General features: G+C 44.9%; 1 protein-coding gene across 2 annotated transcripts in view; it reads left to right on the top strand.

The window, feature by feature from the left end:
• LOC144631118 (S-methylmethionine--homocysteine S-methyltransferase BHMT2-like) overlaps positions 1-19,048 on the top strand; it is a 39,315-nt gene extending 20,267 nt beyond the window's left edge. The window contains exons 7-9 of one of the 2 annotated variants that reach the window (XM_078489500.1): positions 16,346-16,418; positions 18,423-18,520; positions 18,843-19,048. In XM_078489500.1, the coding sequence (XP_078345626.1) occupies positions 16,346-16,418; positions 18,423-18,504 (155 nt within the window). In that variant the 3' untranslated portion in view covers positions 18,505-18,520; positions 18,843-19,048. Of the gene's footprint in view, positions 1-16,345; positions 16,477-18,422; positions 18,521-18,842 lie in introns of both variants that reach the window. The other variant, XM_078489499.1, reaches the window with a different exon arrangement.
• The last annotated feature ends 3,041 nt before the right edge of the window (positions 19,049-22,089 follow it).

Consider the following 22,089-nt stretch of genomic DNA (forward strand, 5'->3'; position numbering starts at 1 on the left):
TTAAGTTTAGAGGTTTGTTTTTATTATTTGCCCATTTCCCTAACCAAATTGCCTTTGTTTTTTTCACGTTTAAGGACAGACCAGCTATTTTCCCAAAGTCATTGGTTATCTTTAGTGCCCTTTCTAGTGATGCCAAGTCGGCATTAAAGAGAGTGGTATCATCAGCAAATTGTGATAGCTTAATTTCATTTTCATAGATCTTGATACCTGTTATGTTGGGATCTTGCCAAAAGAGTCTCTTATCAGTCAAATGGCTGTAATAATTGCGGGCACGCGTGTAAGTATAGCGGATTTTGTCAATGTATTGAGGGTCTTTTAAAAGGGTGTTATTGAATTTCCAAAATCCAGGGCCCCTGGGGCATTTATTTGACAAAGCTAGTGAGATGCAAATCGCGTTGTGATCAGGTGCTATCGCTGGTAAGATCTCGGACTTCTTTATGCTTACGGTGAGGTCCTTAGCTATTAAGAAAAAGTCTATTCTGGATTTTAAATTCAAAGCTTTTGACACGTATGTGAATTTTCGTAATTTTGGATGGCGTACTCTTTGGATGTCTACTAAGTCGAACATTTCCATAGTTGTCAAGATTAATTTACTATAAATGGTAGATTTCCAAGGCGCACCTCCCATTTTATCTTTTTTTGTCAACGTGCAGTTCCAATCACCTCCGACAATTAGTGATGTAAGTTCTGTTTTGTCAATAATGCAATTATTGAGCTCTTGTATGAATTGTAATTGGTTGGCCTGATCGTTAGGTGCATAGATATTGCAAAGTGTGATTTTTTGACCATTCAGAGAGGCTGTAATCAACACTATCCTGCCTGAATTGTCGGAGTATTGATAATCAACCTGTAATTGCGCGGTGGGATTAATTAGGATACACACACCCTTGCTATGTTTTGTGCCATGTGAAAAGAATAGCTCGCCACCCCATTCTTTTTTCCAAATACTTTCATCACTTGTTTCGGAATATGTCTCTTGCAAAAAATAAATAGTTGCATTTTGGTCCTTCAGAAACGTAAAAATACTTCTTCTTTTGGTCTGATCTCTTATTCCGCGAACATTAAGGGAAAAGACTTCAAACTTAAACGGATTATCGGCCTGCATATCGGTATAAGTAAGGAGAAAATAGATTAAATAGCACAAACAAACACACACACACAAAATAAACTACACAGAACAGATAAACAATCAAGCGCTAACACAGAGCCTACACAAATTAAAGTTCCTACTTCCGATCCGTACTGGATCATCCACGTCCCCAATTAGGTGACAGTTCAGTTTTGTGTTGCTGCTGATCCTGGAAGATTAGAGGTAATCAAGGTCTTCAATTTCGGAAATTTTGACTGGCCTACCTTCAGGCGAGGTTTTCACGAATATTGTTCCGTCCAAAGTCCAGACACTAAGTAGTTCACCATCTCTACGTTTTTCGTTTGCCCGATTGACGATTTGGCGACGGTAACTCGTCAGGTTTTCATTGAGAAATATCTTCTCTGAGCGGGCGCTTGTCGCGTACGAGGAGCCAGGGAAGAGGTCAGACACTTTGATGTTTTTCAACTTGACTCTTGCGCGGTACAGATTTGTTTTCACTTTGTGGCTAATAAATTTGGCGATGATTGCCTTGCCGCTCTTAGTTGTAAGCTTGTGTGAAATTTCGATGTCTTGCGGAGCAACCGGGACCTCGAGTGCATTTGCAAGTTTCAAAACCACTTCTTCTGTGGAAGTGTACGCTACCTCGGGAATTCCGTGTATCTCTAAAGAGTTCTTTCGTGTATATTGTTCCAAGCGGTCCTGTAGGTCATATAACTCGGCTATTTCCTCCTGTTGCTCGTCTAGCTTTTCTGTTGCCGCGGCCAGCTCTTTTTTTGTCGATGCTCGCTCCTTGGTTGCTTTAGCCAGCGCTTCTTTTAGGGTCGCCAATTCTGACTGCTGTTTCTGCACCGTAGCTTTGAGTTCCAGAACATCGCTACTGATTTTCTTGTTTTCGAGCAGGATGTTGTTTACTGTGATTTGAATGTCAACAAGCATTTCTCTGAGTTCGCGGCGGCTCGGTTCTTCTGAGATCTCTGTTGTTTCTTTCGGCGCACCTTCGTCTTCGTCAACATTCGCCGCCATATTGTCCATATTGGCCCGTTTTGAATCTATTAATTCCTCGTCTGTTGATCCACGGTCTCCTCTTTTATTTTTCTTACTCTTTCCTGACATTAGGAAGGTACCATTTCTATACTTTGTTTGCCAGGATTAGTGATTATTAACTCTAAAAGGGAAAAAAAGCTTGGGGACGTGGACTCCGCTCAGAAATCGTGCCACCGCACGCCAAGGCCGCGCATGCTCTCTATCTCCACTGCTCTCTATCTCCACTGAGTAGCCACTCTATATCCACTGCGTATCCACTCTGTATCCACTGCGTGTCCAATCGGTCTCCACTGCGTATCTATTCTGTCTCCACTGCGTATCCACTCTATGTCCACTGCGTGTCCACTCTATATCCACTGCGTATCCACACTATCTCCACTGCGTATCCACTCTGTCTCCATTGCGGAACCACTCTGTCTCCACTGCGTATCACATCTATGTCCACTGCGTATCCACTCTATCTCCACTGCGTATCCACTCTATATCCACTGCGTATCAACTCTGTATCCACTGCGTATCCACTCTGTATCGACTGCGTATCCACTCTGTATCCACTTCGTATCCACTCTGTATCCACTGCGTATCCACTCTATCTCCACTGCGTATCCACTCTGTCTCCATTGCGGAACCACACTGTCTCCACTGCGTATCAACTCTATGTCCATTGCGTAGCCACTCTATCGCCACTGCGTATCCACTCTTTATCGACTGCGTATCCACTCTGTATCCAATGTGTATACAACCTATCTCCACTGCGTATCCACTGTGTATCCACTGCGTATCCACTCTATGTACACTGCGTATCCACTCCATCTCCACTGCGTATCCACTCTGTATCCACTGCGTATCCAGTCTATCTCCACTGCGTATCCACTCTATATCCACTGCGTATCCACTTTGTATCCACTGCGTATCCACTTTTTAGAACTGCGTATCCACTGTTTATCCACTGCGTATCCACTCTGTATCCACTGCGTATCCAGTCTATCTCCACTGCGTATCCAGTCTATCTCCACTGCGTATCCACTCTATCTCCACTGCGTATCCACTTTGTATTCACTGCGTATCCACTGTTTAGAACTGCGTATCCACTCTGTATCCACTGCGTATCCACTCTGTATCCACTGCGTATCCAGTCTATCTCCACTGCGTATCCACTCTATCTCCACTGCGTATCCACTTTGTATCCACTGCGTATCCACTGTTTAGAACTGCGTATCCACTGTTTATCCACTGCGTATCCACTCTGTATCCACTGCGTATCCAGTCTATCTCCACTGCGTATCCACTCTATCTCCACTGCGTATCCACTTTGTATCCACTGCGTATCCACTGTTTAGAACTGCGTATCCACTGTTTATCCACTGCGTATCCACTGTTTATCCACTGCGTATATCCACTCTATCTCCACTGCGTATCCACTCTATCTCCACTGCGTATCCACTCTGTATCCACTGCGTATCCACTCTATCTCCACTGCGTATCAACTCTATCTCCACTGCGTATCCACTGTTTATGAACTGCGTATCCACTGTTTATCCACTGCGTAACCACTCTATCTCCACTGCGTATCCACTCTGTCTCCATTGCGTATCCACTCTGTATCCACTCTGTATCCAACCTATCTCCACTGCGTATCCACTGTGTATCCACTGCGTATTCACTCTGTATCCACTGCGTATCCACTCTATCTCCACTGCCTATCCACTCTACCTCCACTGCGTATCCACTTTGTATCCAGTGCTTATCCACTGTTTATGAACTGCGTATCCACTGTTTATCCACTGCGTATCCACTCTATCTCCACTGCGTATCCACTCTATCTCCACTGCGTATCCACGCTGTATCCACTGCCTATCCACTTTATCTTCACTGCGTATCCACTCTATCTCCACTGCGTATCCACTCTATCTCCACTGCGTATCCACTCTATCTCTACTCCGTATCCACTCTGTATCCACTGCGTATCCACTCTGTCTCCACTGCGTATCCACTTTGTATCCACTGCTTATCCACTGTTTATGAACTGCGTATCCACTGTTTATCCACTGCGTATCCACTCTATCTCCACTACGTATCCACTCTATCTCCACTGCGTATCCACGCTGTATTCACTGCGTATCCACTGTTTAGAACTGCGTATCCACTCTGTATCCACTGCGTATCCACTCTGTCTCCACTGCGTATCCACTCTGTATCCACTGCGTATCCACTCTGTCTCCACTGCGTATCCACCCTATCTCCACTGCGTATCCTGTCTGTATCCACTGCGTATCCACTCTATCTTTACTGCGTATCCACTCTATCTCCACTGCGTAGCCACTCTATATCCACTGCGTATCCACTCTGTATCCACTGCGTATCCAATCGGTCTCCACTGCGTATCTATTCTGTCTCCACTGCGTATCCACTCTATGTCCACTGCGTGTCCACTCTATCTCCACTGTGTATCCAATCTATATCCACTGCGTATCCACTCTGTATCCACTGCGTATCCACTCTGTCTCCATTGCGGAACCACTCTGTCTCCACTGCGTATCACATCTATGTCCACTGCGTATCCACTCTATCTCCACTGCGTATCCACTCTATATCCACTGCGTATCCACTCTGTATCCACTGCGTATCCACTCTGTATCGACTGCGTATCCACTCTATCTCCACTGCGTATCCACTCTATCTCCACTGCGTATCCAGTCTATCTCCACTGCGTATCCAGTCTATCTCCACTGCGTATCCACTTTGTATCCACTGCGTATCCACTGTTTAGAACTGCGTATCCACTGTTTATCCACTGCGTATCCACTCTGTATTCACTGCGTATCCAGTCTATCTCCACTGCGTATCCACTCTATCTCCACTGCGTATCCACTTTGTATCCACTGCGTATCCACTGTTTAGAACTGCGTATCGACTGTTTATCCACTGCGTATCCACTCTGTATCCACTGCGTATCCAGTCTATCTCCACTGCGTATCCACTCTATCTCTACTGCGTATCCACTTTGTATCCACTGCGTATCCACTGTTTAGAACTGCGTATCGACTGTTTATCCACTGCGTATCCACTCTGTATCCACTGCGTATCCACTCTATCTCCACTGCGTATCCACTCTATCTCCACTGCGTATCCAGTCTATCGCCACTGCGTATCCAGTCTATCTCCACTGCGTATCCACTTTGTATCCACTGCGTATCCACTGTTTAGAACTGCGTATCCACTGTTTATCCACTGCGTATCCACTCTGTATTCACTGCGTATCCAGTCTATCTCCACTGCGTATCCACTCTATCTCCACTGCGTATCCACTTTGTATCCACTGCGTATCCACTGTTTAGAACTGCGTATCGACTGTTTATCCACTGCGTATCCACTCTGTATCCACTGCGTATCCAGTCTATCTCTACTGCGTATCCACTCTATCTCCACTGCGTATCCACTCTATCTCTACTCCGTATCCACTCTGTATCCACTGCGTATCCACTCTGTCTCCACTGCGTATCCACTTTGTATCCACTGCGTATCCACTGTTTATGAACTGCGTATCCACTGTTTATCCACTGAGTATCCACTCTATCTCCACTGCGTATCCACTCTATCTCCACTGCGTATCCACGCTGTATCCACTGCGTATCCACTTTATCTTCACTGCGTATCCACTCTGTCTCCACTGCGTATCCACTCTGTCTCCACTGCGTATCCACTCTATCTCTACTCCGTATCCACTCTGTATCCACTGCGTATCCACTCTGTCTCCACTGCGTATCCACTCTGTATCCACTGCGTATCCACTCTGTCTCCACTGCGTATCCACCCTATCTCCACTGCGTATCCTGTCTGTATCCACTGCGTATCCACTCTATCTTTACTGCGTATCCACTCTATCTCCACTGCGTAGCCACTCTATATCCACTGCGTATCCACTCTGTATCCACTGCGTATCCAATCGGTCTCCACTGCGTATCTATTCTGTCTCCACTGCGTATCCACTCTATGTCCACTGCGTGTCCACTCTATCTCCACTGTGTATCCACTCTATATCCACTGCGTATCCACTCTGTATCCACTGCGTATCCACACTATCTCCACTGCGTATCCACTGTTTAGAACTGCGTATCGACTGTTTATCCACTGCGTATCTATTCTGTCTCCACTGCGTATCCACTCTATGTCCACTGCGTGTCCACTCTATCTCCACTGTGTATCCACTCTATATCCACTGCGTATCCACTCTGTATTCACTGCGTATCCAGTCTATCTCCACTGCGTATCCACTCTATCTCCACTGCGTATCCACTTTGTATCCACTGCGTATCCACTGTTTAGAACTGCGTATCGACTGTTTATCCACTGCGTATCCACTCTGTATCCACTGCGTATCCAGTCTATCTCTACTGCGTATCCACTCTATCTCCACTGCGTATCCACTCTATCTCTACTCCGTATCCACTCTGTATCCACTGCGTATCCACTCTGTCTCCACTGCGTATCCACTTTGTATCCACTGCGTATCCACTGTTTATGAACTGCGTATCCACTGTTTATCCACTGAGTATCCACTCTATCTCCACTGCGTATCCACTCTATCTCCACTGCGTATCCACGCTGTATCCACTGCGTATCCACTTTATCTTCACTGCGTATCCACTCTGTCTCCACTGCGTATCCACTCTGTCTCCACTGCGTATCCACTCTATCTCTACTCCGTATCCACTCTGTATCCACTGCGTATCCACTCTGTCTCCACTGCGTATCCACTCTGTATCCACTGCGTATCCACTCTGTCTCCACTGCGTATCCACCCTATCTCCACTGCGTATCCTGTCTGTATCCACTGCGTATCCACTCTATCTTTACTGCGTATCCACTCTATCTCCACTGCGTAGCCACTCTATATCCACTGCGTATCCACTCTGTATCCACTGCGTATCCAATCGGTCTCCACTGCGTATCTATTCTGTCTCCACTGCGTATCCACTCTATGTCCACTGCGTGTCCACTCTATCTCCACTGTGTATCCACTCTATATCCACTGCGTATCCACTCTGTATCCACTGCGTATCCACACTATCTCCACTGCGTATCCACTCTGTCTCCATTGCGGAACCACTCTGTCTCCACTGCGTATCACATCTATGTCCACTGCGTATCCACTCTATCTCCACTGCGTATCCACTCTATATCCACTGCGTATCCACTCTGTATCCACTGCGTATCCACTCTGTATCGACTGCGTATCCACTCTGTATCCACTTCGTATCCACTCTGTATCCACTGCGTATCCACTTTGTATCCACTGCGTATCCACTCTGTCTCCACTGCGTATCCACCCTATCTCCACTGCGTATCCTGTCTGTATCCACTGCGTATCCACTCTATCTTTACTGCGTATCCACTCTATCTCCACTGCGTAGCCACTCTATATCCACTGCGTATCCACTCTGTATCCACTGCGTATCCAATCGGTCTCCACTGCGTATCTATTCTGTCTCCACTGCGTATCCACTCTATGTCCACTGCGTGTCCACTCTATCTCCACTGTGTATCCACTCTATATCCACTGCGTATCCACTCTGTATCCACTGCGTATCCACTCTGTATCGACTGCGTATCCACTCTGTATCCACTTCGTATCCACTCTGTATCCACTGCGTATCCACTTTGTATCCACTGCGTATCCACTCTGTTTCCACTGCGTATCCACCCTATCTCCACTGCGTATCCTGTCTGTATCCACTGCGTATCCACTCTATCTTTACTGCGTATCCACTCTATCTCCACTGCGTAGCCACTCTATATCCACTGCGTATCCACTCTGTATCCACTGCGTATCCAATCGGTCTCCACTGCGTATCTATTCTGTCTCCACTGCGTATCCACTCTATGTCCACTGCGTGTCCACTCTATCTCCACTGTGTATCCACTCTATATCCACTGCGTATCCACTCTGTATCCACTGCGTATCCACACTATCTCCACTGCGTATCCACTCTGTCTCCATTGCGGAACCACTCTGTCTCCCCTGCGTATCACATCTATGTCCACTGCGTATCCACTCTATCTCCACTGCGTATCCACTCTATATCCACTGCGTATCCACTCTGTATCCACTGCGTATCCACTCTGTATCGACTGCGTATCCACTCTGTATCCACTTCGTATCCACTCTGTATCCACTGCGTATCCACTCTATCTCCACTGCGTATCCACTCTGTATCCACTCTGTATCCACTGCGTATCCACACTATCTCCACTGCGTATCCACTCTGTCTCCATTGCGGAACCACACTGTCTCCACTGCGTATCAACTCTATGTCCATTGCGTAGCCACTCTATCTCCACTGCGTATCCACTCTGTATCCAATGTGTATACAACCTATCTCCACTGCGTATCCACTGTGTATCCACTGCGTATCCACTCCATCTCCACTGCGTATCCACTCTGTATCCACTGCGTATCCAGTCTATCTCCACTGCGTATCCACTTTGTATCCACTGCGTATCCAGTCTATCTCCACTGCGTATCGACTTTGTATCCACTGCGTATCCACTGTTTAGAACTGCGTATCCACTTTTTATCCACTTTTTATCCACTCTGTATCCACTGCGTATCCAGTCTATCTCCACTGCGTATCCACTCTTCCTCCACTGCGTATCCACTTTGTATCCATTGCGTATCCACTGTTTAGAACTGCGTATCCACTTTTTATCCACTGCGTATCCACTTTGTAACCACTGCGTATCCACTCTATCTCCACTGCGTATCCACTCTATCTCCACTGCGTTTCCAGTCTATCTCCACTGCGTATCCAGTCTATCTCCACTGCGTATCCACTTTGTATCCACTGCGTATCCACTGTTTAGAACTGCGTATCCACTTTTTATCCACTGCGTATCCACTCTTTATCCACTGCGTATCCAGTCTATCTCCACTGCGTATCCACTCTATCTCCACTGCGTGTCCACTTTGTATCCACTGTGTATCCACTGTTTAGAACTGCGTATCGACTGTTTATCCACTGCGTATCCACTCTGTATCCACTGCGTATCCAGTCTATCTCCACTGCGTATCCACTCTATCTCCTCCACTCTATCTCCTCCATTGCGGAACCACTTTGTATCTCCACTGCGTATCCACTGTTTAGAACTGCGTATCTACTGTTTATCCACTGCGTATCCACTCTATCTCCACTGCGTATCCACTCTATCTCCACTGCGTATCCACTCTGTATCCACTGCGTATCCACTCTATCTCCACTGCGTATCAACTCTATCTCCACTGCGTATCCACTGTTTATGAACTGCGTATCCACTGTTTATCCACTGCGTATCCACTCTATCTCCACTTCGTATCCACTCTATCTCCGCTGCGTATCCACGCTGTATCCACTGCGTATCCACTTTATCTTCACTGCGTATCCACTCTATCTCCACTGCGTATCCACTCTGTCTCCACTGCGTATCCACTCTATCTCCACTGCGTATCCACTCTGTATCCACTGCGTATCCACTCTGTCTCCACTGCGTATCCACTCTGTCTCCATTGCGTATCCACTCTGTCTCCATTGCGTATCCACTCTGTATCCACTCTGTATCCAACCTATCTCCACTGCGTATCCACTGTGTATCCACTGCGTATTCACTCTGTATCCACTGCGTATCCACTCTATCTCCACTGCCTATCCACTCTACCTCCACTGCGTATCCACTTTGTATCCAGTGCTTATCCACTGTTTATGAACTGCGTATCCACTGTTTATCCACTGCGTATCCACTCTATCTCCACTGCGTATCCACTCTATCTCCACTGCGTATCCACGCTGTATCCACTGCCTATCCACTTTATCTTCACTGCGTATCCACTCTATCTCCACTGCGTATCCACTCTATCTCCACTGCGTATCCACTCTATCTCTACTCCGTATCCACTCTGTATCCACTGCGTATCCACTCTGTCTCCACTGCGTATCCACTTTGTATCCACTGCTTATCCACTGTTTATGAACTGCGTATCCACTGTTTATCCACTGCGTATCCACTCTATCTCTACTGCGTATCCACTCTATCTCCACTGCGTATCCACGCTGTATCCACTGCCTATCCACTTTATCTTCACTGCGTATCCACTCTATCTCCACTGCGTATCCACTCTATCTCCACTGCGTATCCACTCTATCTCTACTCCGTATCCACTCTGTATCCACTGCGTATCCACTCTGTCTCCACTGCGTATCCACTTTGTATCCACTGCGTAGCCACTCTATATCCACTGCGTATCCACTCTGTATCCACTGCGTATCCAATCGGTCTCCACTGCGTATCTATTCTGTCTCCACTGCGTATCCACTCTATGTCCACTGCGTGTCCACTCTATCTCCACTGTGTATCCAATCTATATCCACTGCGTATCCACTCTGTATCCACTGCGTATCCACTCTGTCTCCATTGCGGAACCACTCTGTCTCCACTGCGTATCACATCTATGTCCACTGCGTATCCACTCTATCTCCACTGCGTATCCACTCTATATCCACTGCGTATCCACTCTGTATCCACTGCGTATCCACTCTGTATCGACTGCGTATCCACTCTATCTCCACTGCGTATCCACTCTATCTCCACTGCGTATCCAGTCTATCTCCACTGCGTATCCAGTCTATCTCCACTGCGTATCCACTTTGTATCCACTGCGTATCCACTGTTTAGAACTGCGTATCCACTGTTTATCCACTGCGTATCCACTCTGTATTCACTGCGTATCCAGTCTATCTCCACTGCGTATCCACTCTATCTCCACTGCGTATCCACTTTGTATCCACTGCGTATCCACTGTTTAGAACTGCGTATCGACTGTTTATCCACTGCGTATCCACTCTGTATCCACTGCGTATCCAGTCTATCTCCACTGCGTATCCACTCTATCTCTACTGCGTATCCACTTTGTATCCACTGCGTATCCACTGTTTAGAACTGCGTATCGACTGTTTATCCACTGCGTATCCACTCTGTATCCACTGCGTATCCACTCTATCTCCACTGCGTATCCACTCTATCTCCACTGCGTATCCAGTCTATCTCCACTGCGTATCCAGTCTATCTCCACTGCGTATCCACTTTGTATCCACTGCGTATCCACTGTTTAGAACTGCGTATCCACTGTTTATCCACTGCGTATCCACTCTGTATTCACTGCGTATCCAGTCTATCTCCACTGCGTATCCACTCTATCTCCACTGCGTATCCACTTTGTATCCACTGCGTATCCACTGTTTAGAACTGCGTATCGACTGTTTATCCACTGCGTATCCACTCTGTATCCACTGCGTATCCAGTCTATCTCTACTGCGTATCCACTCTATCTCCACTGCGTATCCACTCTATCTCTACTCCGTATCCACTCTGTATCCACTGCGTATCCACTCTGTCTCCACTGCGTATCCACTTTGTATCCACTGCGTATCCACTGTTTATGAACTGCGTATCCACTGTTTATCCACTGAGTATCCACTCTATCTCCACTGCGTATCCACTCTATCTCCACTGCGTATCCACGCTGTATCCACTGCGTATCCACTTTATCTTCACTGCGTATCCACTCTGTCTCCACTGCGTATCCACTCTGTCTCCACTGCGTATCCACTCTATCTCTACTCCGTATCCACTCTGTATCCACTGCGTATCCACTCTGTCTCCACTGCGTATCCACTCTGTATCCACTGCGTATCCACTCTGTCTCCACTGCGTATCCACCCTATCTCCACTGCGTATCCTGTCTGTATCCACTGCGTATCCACTCTATCTTTACTGCGTATCCACTCTATCTCCACTGCGTAGCCACTCTATATCCACTGCGTATCCACTCTGTATCCACTGCGTATCCAATCGGTCTCCACTGCGTATCTATTCTGTCTCCACTGCGTATCCACTCTATGTCCACTGCGTGTCCACTCTATCTCCACTGTGTATCCACTCTATATCCACTGCGTATCCACTCTGTATCCACTGCGTATCCACACTATCTCCACTGCGTATCCACTCTGTCTCCCTTGCGGAACCACTCTGTCTCCACTGCGTATCACATCTATGTCCACTGCGTATCCACTCTATCTCCACTGCGTATCCACTCTATATCCACTGCGTATCCACTCTGTATCCACTGCGTATCCACTCTGTATCGACTGCGTATCCACTCTGTATCCACTTCGTATCCACTCTGTATCCACTGCGTATCCACTTTGTATCCACTGCGTATCCACTCTGTCTCCACTGCGTATCCACCCTATCTCCACTGCGTATCCTGTCTGTATCCACTGCGTATCCACTCTATCTTTACTGCGTATCCACTCTATCTCCACTGCGTAGCCACTCTATATCCACTGCGTATCCACTCTGTATCCACTGCGTATCCAATCGGTCTCCACTGCGTATCTATTCTGTCTCCACTGCGTATCCACTCTATGTCCACTGCGTGTCCACTCTATCTCCACTGTGTATCCACTCTATATCCACTGCGTATCCACTCTGTATCCACTGCGTATCCACACTATCTCCACTGCGTATCCACTCTGTCTCCATTGCGGAACCACTCTGTCTCCACTGCGTATCACATCTATGTCCACTGCGTATCCACTCTATCTCCACTGCGTATCCACTCTATATCCACTGCGTATCCACTCTGTATCCACTGCGTATCCACTCTGTATCGACTGCGTATCCACTCTGTATCCACTTCGTATCCACTCTGTATCCACTGCGTATCCACTTTGTATCCACTGCGTATCCACTCTGTTTCCACTGCGTATCCACCCTATCTCCACTGCGTATCCTGTCTGTATCCACTGCGTATCCACTCTATCTTTACTGCGTATCCACTCTATCTCCACTGCGTAGCCACTCTATATCCACTGCGTATCCACTCTGTATCCACTGCGTATCCAATCGGTCTCCACTGCGTATCTATTCTGTCTCCACTGCGTATCCACTCTATGTCCACTGCGTGTCCACTCTATCTCCACTGTGTATCCACTCTATATCCACTGCGTATCCACTCTGTATCCACTGCGTATCCACACTATCTCCACTGCGTATCCACTCTGTCTCCATTGCGGAACCACTCTGTCTCCACTGCGTATCACATCTATGTCCACTGCGTATCCACTCTATCTCCACTGCGTATCCACTCTATATCCACTGCGTATCCACTCTGTATCCACTGCGTATCCACTCTGTATCGACTGCGTATCCACTCTGTATCCACTTCGTATCCACTCTGTATCCACTGCGTATCCACTCTATCTCCACTGCGTATCCACTCTGTATCCACTCTGTATCCACTGCGTATCCACACTATCTCCACTGCGTATCCACTCTGTCTCCATTGCGGAACCACACTGTCTCCACTGCGTATCAACTCTATGTCCATTGCGTAGCCACTCTATCTCCACTGCGTATCCACTCTGTATCCAATGTGTATACAACCTATCTCCACTGCGTATCCACTGTGTATCCACTGCGTATCCACTCCATCTCCACTGCGTATCCACTCTGTATCCACTGCGTATCCAGTCTATCTCCACTGCGTATCCACTTTGTATCCACTGCGTATCCAGTCTATCTCCACTGCGTATCGACTTTGTATCCACTGCGTATCCACTGTTTAGAACTGCGTATCCACTTTTTATCCACTTTTTATCCACTCTGTATCCACTGCGTATCCAGTCTATCTCCACTGCGTATCCACTCTTCCTCCACTGCGTATCCACTTTGTATCCATTGCGTATCCACTGTTTAGAACTGCGTATCCACTTTTTATCCACTGCGTATCCACTTTGTAACCACTGCGTATCCACTCTATCTCCACTGCGTATCCACTCTATCTCCACTGCGTTTCCAGTCTATCTCCACTGCGTATCCAGTCTATCTCCACTGCGTATCCACTTTGTATCCACTGCGTATCCACTGTTTAGAACTGCGTATCCACTTTTTATCCACTGCGTATCCACTCTTTATCCACTGCGTATCCAGTCTATCTCCACTGCGTATCCACTCTATCTCCACTGCGTGTCCACTTTGTATCCACTGTGTATCCACTGTTTAGAACTGCGTATCGACTGTTTATCCACTGCGTATCCACTCTGTATCCACTGCGTATCCAGTCTATCTCCACTGCGTATCCACTCTATCTCCACTGCGTATCCACTTTGTATCCACTGCGTATCCACTGTTTAGAACTGCGTATCTACTGTTTATCCACTGCGTATCCACTCTATCTCCACTGCGTATCCACTCTATCTCCACTGCGTATCCACTCTGTATCCACTGCGTATCCACTCTATCTCCACTGCGTATCAACTCTATCTCCACTGCGTATCCACTGTTTATGAACTGCGTATCCACTGTTTATCCACTGCGTATCCACTCTATCTCCACTTCGTATCCACTCTATCTCCGCTGCGTATCCACGCTGTATCCACTGCGTATCCACTTTATCTTCACTGCGTATCCACTCTATCTCCACTGCGTATCCACTCTGTCTCCACTGCGTATCCACTCTATCTCCACTGCGTATCCACTCTGTATCCACTGCGTATCCACAGTATCTCCACTGCGTATCCACTCTGTCTCCATTGCGTATCCACTCTGTCTCCATTGCGTATCCACTCTGTATCCACTCTGTATCCAACCTATCTCCACTGCGTATCCACTGTGTATCCACTGCGTATTCACTCTGTATCCACTGCGTATCCACTCTGTATCGACTGCGTATCCACTCTGTATCCACTTCGTATCCATTCTGTATCCACTGCGTATCCACTCTATCTCCACTGCGTATCCACTCTGTATCCACTCTGTATCCACTGCGTATCCACACTATCTCCACTGCGTATCCACTCTGTCTCCATTGCGGAACCACACTGTCTCCACTGCGTATCAACTCTATTTCCATTGCGTAGCCACTCTATCTCCACTGCGTATCCACTCTGTATCCAATGTGTATACAACCTATCTCCACTGCGTATCCACTGTGTATCCACTGCGTATCCACTCCATCTCCACTGCGTATCCACTCTGTATCCACTGCGTATCAACTCTATGTCCATTGCGTAGCCACTCTATCTCCACTGCGTATCCACTCTGTATCCAATGTGTATACAACCTATCTCCACTGCGTATCCACTGTTTATCCACTGCGTATCCACTCTGTATCCACTGCGTATCCAGTCTATCTCCACTGCGTATCCACTCTATCTCCACTGCGTATCTACTTTGTATGCACTGCGTATCCACTGTTTAGAACTGCGTATCCACTGTTTATCCACTGCGTATCCACTCTGTATCCACTGCGTATCCAGTCTATCTCCACTGCGTATCCACTCTATCTCCACTGCGTATCCACTTTGTATCCACTGCGTATCCACTGTTTAGAACTGCGTATCCACTGTTTATCCACTGCGTATCCACTCTATCTCCACTGCGTATCCACTCTATCTCCACTGCGTATCCACTCTGTATCCACTGCGTATCCACTCTTTCTCCACTGCGTACCCACTGCGTATCCACTCTGTCTCCACTGCGTATCCACTCTATCTCCACTGCGTATCCACTCTATTTCCACTGCGTATCCACTCTGTATCCACTGCGTATCCACTCTATCTCCACTGCGTATCCACTCTACCTCCACTGCGTAACCGCTCTGTATCCACTGCGTATCCACTCTATCTCCACTGCGTATCCACTCTATGTTCACGGTGGGTTGCGCTATTGCTGTTCGTATCCGCGTATTCACTTAGAAATACATACCTTATTTCACTGCTCTTTTCCATTGTGAATCTAGGTATCCGTTTATCCATTTTAGGTCACATTAAATATACTTTCCTTATCTAAAGTGTGGGTTGCACCTCACCTTATACCTGACAAAGTATATTTACTGCGTAGCCACGTATCCAGCTCTTTCAGGGATAAATTTTCGAAATGGCCGGGTATTCTGCTTTTGCTTCGGATTTTATAATCGTCTACAAACGACTCGAAAGATTGTATGAATGCTTCAGCAAGACAAAAAACTCATTTCATCATTCGTTCGTGGTTGATATCTAACTTAGCTATAGATGAACTTTTCAACAGATATGTGAAATTTGTCGCAAAATAAGTCGTTCTTTAGATAAATCATACCCATCTTTTTTATTAATTTTTTTTCTTTTATTATTGTTTCAGCTATGGAACCTCGCATGATAACTCGCTGGGACGTTCATAAGTACGCTCGGCGGGCCTATGAAATGGGAGTGAGGTATATTGGAGGCTGCTGTGGTTTTCACCCATACCACATCCGGGCTATCGCAGAGGAGGTAGGACTGGCGAAAGAATGTTGAACTCAGAACACATTTTTTTAAGTACAGTCGAGGCTAAGCTAACAGACACTTCCCATAGGTAGAGACACTACTGCATTTTTAACCGCTCATATTTTTATTTTTATTTTTTTATCAATCTATGCTGATAACTATTCTCTTAGTGGGCTCACTAAGCTATTATCACTATTATCTGTATTTTTATAGGCTTTTGTTAAATAGTCTTCGAATTATTTAAATCATATTTGTTAACATCTACGTGGTTAAGATCAGCATGAAAATTCTTATCTGTTTTTGCCGCGAAAATGTTATTTTTGACCTGAAAGTGAGACTTAGCAGAATCTTGAAAATCTGAACACAACTCAACGAGAATACTTACGTCAACGAAAAGCCACTGTTGAGGTGCGTACAAAAACATTGTTTCGAAAGAATCGTTAGGGAAGATATACCAGGAATCGCTCCGAGAACAAATGGACATATCACAGCCTCCGTTTTAACAAGTATCAAAAAACCGTTTTAGCAAATATATTAAATCGCTTTTTATAAAGCCATTATCGCACAAAAAATAAAAAAATTATCTAAAATCAATCTGCACCAAAAAACAAATTACAAACATACTCTAGCATATATCAGCAGGCTAGTATAAAAAAAACCAGACACCTCTCCTAAGTGGACACTTAGTCATGGTTCCAGCTACATACAAACGCTACCTTTTTAACCTCTAATAAATGGACACCTCTCCTAAGCAAAAAAAAAAGAGATTTGCTGCGGAGCACTCAATGTTACAATAAGTGTTCTTGTAGTGTTCTTGGAGTGCATAGGGAGTATTTTTAAAAACAGACGTTTCGGGGAAACCCCTTCATCAGTGTAAAAATCATATTCACACTGATGAAGGGGTCTGTCTGTTTTTAAAAAAACTCTCTTTGCACTGCAAGAACACCTCTCCTAAACAGACTATTAGTCATGGTCCATCTGCATACAAACACTACATTTTAACGTCCCATAAGGAGACACCTATCCTTAGCAGACTCATAGTCATGGTCCTAGCCCAGGAGGGGGGGGGGGGGGGTACTCCGGCTTCTTAATGACGGGGATGATCGAAGGATTTTTTGGGTTTGAAATTTTCGATTCCGGGATTTTTTGGAAATGGAAAATTTGGCAAGTATTTTTTGGGGTGACTTGATTTAGATAGCGGATTTTTTGGGGTATTAAAAACGAACTAAAGTGCCTTGTCACGGCCTTGGCGTATTAATGGTATCATGAATAAACAAAACGTGCGTTCTTTGTGTTATGTTATTGTCCCTCCTGGCAATTTAGGGGTAATTTGACAAGGGATTTTTTGGGGGGTTATTTTTGGTCCAGGGATTTTTTGGGGTAATGTCGGAAGACTTAGGGATTTTTTTGGGTTCTGAGTTTTGCCTCCATTCGATCATCCCCGTAATTTACAAGCCGGAGTTCCCCCCTGGGGGTCCCAGTTACATACAAACACTTCATTTTAACGTCGCATATTTGGACACTTCTCTTAGGTGGGCACTTTTTCTTGTCCAAAAGGTGTCCGATTTCGGGATGCTTGTCTGTATCTTCGAAATTGAAATAACAATTTATCAAAAAAAAAAACTATCGTTAATTCTAAACGTTAAGGGGACGTAACCACGTTCTTGAAAGTTTTTTGAATAAATTCAAACTAAAAGAAGTTGAAATAATATAATATCAAAGGCCCTAAAAGCATTTCTCTAGTACATTTCATCGGTATAAAATTTTTCGGCTCTAATCTCGAATACCTTTCTCGATTGTTCAAAAACTGGCACCCGAAAAGTAGAACCCAAAAAGAACGTTAAAGAGACGTAACCAAGTTCTAAAGAGTTTTTTTGTGAATTAATTCAAACTAAAAGAAGTTGAAACAATATAATACATTGCAGCAGTCATGGTTTTGTTTTTACTTTTAGCTTGCCCCAGAGCGAGGCAGATTTCCTCCCGCGAGCGACAAGCACAGTCCCTGGGGAGAAGCACTCAAACACCACTCGGTAGCTGAAGTCCGGGCAAGGTGAGACTGGGGAGAGGTAGCGAGTTGTAACACACCCTGCACCTTTCGTTGCGTGCAAACGTTTTATAAGAACGTACTTCTCAACAATTTTTTTTGCATGGCTTCACGCAAAGTTTTAAAGAGCACTTCAAGTAGTATAGCAAAAGTAAGAGTACTTTGAAAAAGTTCAGTCAGGGAAAAGTCTGTACGCAGTCAGACCAGCATTTTTTACTGGCTTCTTTGTGTTACTGGATGGTCTTGTATTGACTGTCTTCGTCTTTCGTTTCAAAACAGACATTAAAATCCTAATTAAAATCTTGACATTTTTGTCTTACTATTTCAGAGCTAACCGAGCCTACTGGGAGGATCTGAAACCGGCCAGCGGTCGTCCATTTTGTCCTTCTTTGAGTGTACCTGAAGGAGGACTGGGACCTGACTGATTAAAAGAACATGCGAAGAACGCATTTTAGTCAATAGTCTGCGATCAGGGGGTGGGGCATGATAGCGGGATATATAGACAAGGAATAAAATTGATTTTAATTTAGTGCATCTTGGTGCTCTGCTTTCCTTTGTCGTGATCATGTTTTCAACTGAATTCTAGCACACCTTTTTGTTCTTTCACTTTCTCTTCCCCAGAGGCTCCAGAGGGTTTAAAAGGTAGAAATTGAAAGGCAAAAAAGGGGGGATCAACTCACTCTTTATATATATGATAAATGCAAATGCGGCCTTACACTACTGAAGACCTGAAAAAAGTTTTCAGCCTCTGAGCGGGAGTCGAACCCACGACCTTTGCGTTGCCAGTGCAAGCATTGCACTGGCAACGCAAAGGTCGTATAAATGGGTACCGGTGACATAATGCTTGGGGGGGGGAGACCCTGCAATGGACTAGCATCCCATTCGGTGGAAAGTAGAAATATTCCTAGCCGCTTATAGCCTGTTCCAGGCGTTCGGTAACCGAACGCCTGGAACAGGCTAAGCCGCTTAATGCTACGGAAACCGGGATAAGCTCTGGCAGTATGGGCCGCTTGGCTCGTGGCTTCTCCTTTAAATAGAAAAATCTTATAGCAATGCAACCTGGATCGCGCCCGTTCCAAATTACCAAGTTGATAGCAATTTTCAAGTTGAGATTCTTAAAAACAGCATTCAACAAAGGTTCGAGTGCTTTCTGAGCAGTGAACACCGCACGGAAACTTTATGTTTGGAAGAGTCAGTGCTTTTAGCATTTCCTCAAGTTCTCGACCAAACAAAACATGCTATTTGAATGGTGCTCATAACGTATAATTGCATTTGGCTTCGCTGCTCTTTCAGGCTTGGTTATACAAAAAACCGTTGGAGGAATTTATGAATTTATACCGACGTCTACAAACGTCGACTCTCTCTCCCCTGGAGAGAAGAAAAACAAGATTGTGGCCAAACGAATTTTTGAGCTTTTAAGTTCTTCTTTATTAATTTACGTTAAACTTTACTTTCAGTAAAATAACAGTTTTGTTGAAAAGGGATTCTTCAAAATTCTTAAAAGCAAATCCTCTTATAGTTTAGGGAGAGGAGAGAAGGAGAACAAAAATTTATTAGGAATAACATGGCCTGGGTGGTTGCGACTCACTTGTCAGTATTAAGGATGGTTTTATATTACTATTAATTATGTTCAGTAGATTTGTGTTATTTTGTTGGTAACAAGAAATTTTGTAATGCGTTTTTATTACTTTCTGGTTTTCAAGATTGTTTCAGATTTTTATAATCCTGGAACGGTAAAAATTTCGCTGATTTAAGGGCGTGAAGTGTGTAAAAGTAGTTTACGTTACACAGTAATATTTTTGCAGTAGCAGTAGACCTCCCTGTCCACCTTTTGATTCTTCTTTTCAGGGAACTCCGTAGAGGAAGTACAGGTACGAGTACGACTTTCGAATTTCAATCCTGTTTTCCAAAAGAACGTGATCCGTGATGCTGTGACGTACACCGAACACGCCAAGAGAAAGACTGTGACAGCCATGGATGTGGTGTACGCTTTGAAACGACAACATGGCCGTACCTAGCAGGGGGAGTGGGGGGTAGAGGGGCCAGTTGCCCCCGCCAGGAAAACTAAATTTCTAAGCAGACGGTTTAAATAAATGAAGCATCGTTCTCAAGTCAACTACTCACAAAAAGAGATTTTCCGAGTTTCCCCAACTAAAGTCGAACCCATGACCTTCCAGAATACCGGTTGGACGCTCTAACCACTGAGCTATGGGAGACTCGTGGTGAGCGACGTCATATACTAGGTTCTTACGTGTGACACATGTCCTGCCATAGCTGCAAGGCTCAGTATGTCGAAATGATAAATTTGGATAAATGTTAAGTGAAATGGCGACTTAAATAAAGTGAAATGAAGAAGCATTTAATTTGTAGCCTCTGAAACAAATATTTTGGTTTTCTCCTTCAATAGTTTGTTGGAGCAACAGGATGAATGTTTTTCAAACAGATCTAATATGATATTTGCATCTTTTCTTTATCGATTTTGGCACTGTTGGGGAAATACCATTATTTTTCTGGAGGTTGGGATAAAAAAAATGACAAAAAAACCATGGTTAATTGGGGCAAATTTTGACCATTTTAACCATGGTTAATTGGGGCAAATTTTGACCATTTTAACCATGGTTAATTGGGGCAAATTTTGACCATTTTAACCATGGTTAATTGGGGCAAATTTTGACCATTTTAACCATGGTTAATTGGGGCAAATTTTGACCATTTTAACCATGGTTAATTGGGGCAAATTTTGACCATTTTAACCATGGTTAATTGGGGCAAATTTTGACCATTTTAACCATGGTTAATTGGGGCAAATTTTGACCATTTTAACCATGGTTAATTGGGGCAAATTTTGACCATTTTAACCATGGTTAATTGGGGCAAATTTTGACCATTTTAACCATGGTTAATTGGGGCAAATTTTGACCATTTTAACCATGGTTAATTGGGGCATATTTTGACCATTTTAACCATGGTTAATTGGGGCAAATTTTGACCATTTTAACCATGGTTAATTGGGGCAAATTTTGACCATTTTAACCATGGTTAATTGGGACAAATTTTGACCATTTTAACCATGGTTAATTGGGGCAAATTTTGACCATTTTAACCATGGTTAATTGGGGCAAATTTTGACCATTTTAACCATGGTTAATTGGGGCAAATTTTGACCATTTTAACCATGGTTAATTGGGGCAAATTTTGACCATTTTAACCATGGTTAATTGGGGCAAATTTTGACCATTTTAACCATGGTTAATTGGGGCAAATTTTGACCATTTTAACCATGGTTAATTGGGGCATATTTTGATCATTTTAACCATGGTTAATTGGGGCAAATTTTGACCATTTTAACCATGGTTAATTGGGGCAAATTTTGACCATTTTAACCATGGTTAATTGGGGCAAATTTTGACCATTTTAACCATGGTTAATTGGGACAAATTTTGACCATTTTAACCATGGTTAATTGGGGCAAATTTTGACCATTTTAACCATGGTTAATTGGGGCAAATTTTGACCATTTTAACCATGGTTAATTGGGGCATATTTTGATCATTTTAACCATGGTTAATTGGGGC

Source organism: Oculina patagonica, chromosome 11, assembly GCF_052425735.1.
Source record: "Oculina patagonica isolate OP01 chromosome 11, crgOcupat, whole genome shotgun sequence".
Lineage (NCBI taxonomy): Eukaryota > Metazoa > Cnidaria > Anthozoa > Scleractinia > Oculinidae > Oculina > Oculina patagonica.